We start from the raw sequence: 1,334 nt of genomic DNA on the forward strand, positions 1-1,334 counted from the left end.
TAATTTTACGAAAGAAATTGACAACAAAGAAAATGTTTTGAAATCACAATTTAAAAAGAAAAAGAAAGAAAAAGGCTTGCCAACAGGAAGAAAAAAAATGAGAGCAGAAGACATTTTTAGCTAAAAGAGAATGAGAGAGAGAGTGATAAGTTTGTAGGATATGATATGAGAGTTATGAGTTATGAGTTATTTGGAGAAGAGGAGAGACCAAATATAAATAAATAAATGTAAGATCACCACTCATTTCACTCTTTGGGGGCAAGAAACTCTAGCAAATTACTAGGTAGGATCCCACTGAAAACTCGATCTGAAAAAGAATATGAAGCTCTAGTAAAGTTGTGCACAGTCATATTAGCAGATCGTTTAATGAAAAATAAAGAAACATTGTTTAAAATAGATAGAAGCTTTCGACAGTCCATCACCACTCCTCCAAGAGGTGAAACCATGGTGATGTTACTTCGAATAGCTTGGACAATTGAGAGACGATCGTACTCGAGTTCAACATTATGTCATTCATGATCCTTGATCCAACTTAACGCCTCTTTAATGGCTAAAGCTTAAGCCATATCTGGTGCCATTGTACCCCTGCGATAGACTGTTTTGGCCTCCACCAAATACCCATTGTGATCCCTTGCCACCAACCCGAAACCATATGATGAACTGTGGTCAAAAGTTGCTGCAACTAAGATTTTGAGTACATTCTCAATAGGCTTAACCCAAGAAACCACCCCATCACCTGCAATATTTGAGGGATAATGAGCAATGTTCGACTTATCTTGAGTATTCTTCCATTGCACAAAATATTGAGAAGCTGCAGACACAACACTTACCACCGTGCGTCTTTTACCTTGCCAAACCAGATCGTTCCTCGCCCCCCATAAAGACCAACAAATCATGGCAATCTCACCCCGTTTTTCATTGCTGAAAGAAGCACAAATCCGATCAAACCAGGTTGTAAAATCAGTGATATTTGCAGCAGAAAAACCAAGAAGCACCACCTGCCAACACTGAGCAGGAAAAGGACATGAAACCAGAGCATGAAACTCAGTTTCATCGTCCATATTACACACAAGGCATGTTCTTTGTACTTGAACATGTTTAACATGTAATTGACTCAAAGTTGGCAAGCATTGGGACAGAGCTCTCCAAAGCAAGTTGAGAACCTTTGGTGGAACTTTAATTTTCCAAAGTTTATTCCACAAGCTACCACTATTAGCAGGTTGCCATCTTTGTTTCTGCAATTGCAGCAACTTGTATGCACTTCAAACAGTGTACATCCCAGACGCTCTCTGCACCAATAAAGTCTATCTTCACTTTGGTTGTTGTTCAAAGGA

General features: G+C 39.0%; 1 protein-coding gene across 1 annotated transcript; it reads right to left on the bottom strand.

Moving 5' to 3' along the window:
- Positions 1-557: 557 nt before the first annotated feature.
- LOC133039125 (uncharacterized) lies at positions 558-1,061 on the bottom strand. The gene has a single exon (XM_061117947.1). It carries the CDS (start codon positions 1,059-1,061, stop codon positions 558-560), a length of 504 nt encoding a protein of 167 aa, XP_060973930.1.
- Positions 1,062-1,334: the final 273 nt, after the last annotated feature.

The sequence above is a fragment of the Cannabis sativa genome, chromosome 6 (genome assembly GCF_029168945.1).
Source record: "Cannabis sativa cultivar Pink pepper isolate KNU-18-1 chromosome 6, ASM2916894v1, whole genome shotgun sequence".
Classification (NCBI taxonomy): Eukaryota; Viridiplantae; Streptophyta; class Magnoliopsida; order Rosales; family Cannabaceae; genus Cannabis; species Cannabis sativa.

Bases quoted from the DNA above. Each gene is read 5' to 3' on its own strand.
- LOC133039125 (XM_061117947.1), bottom strand. From the start codon at position 1,061: ATGGACGATGAAACTGAGTTTCATGCTCTGGTTTCATGTCCTTTTCCT.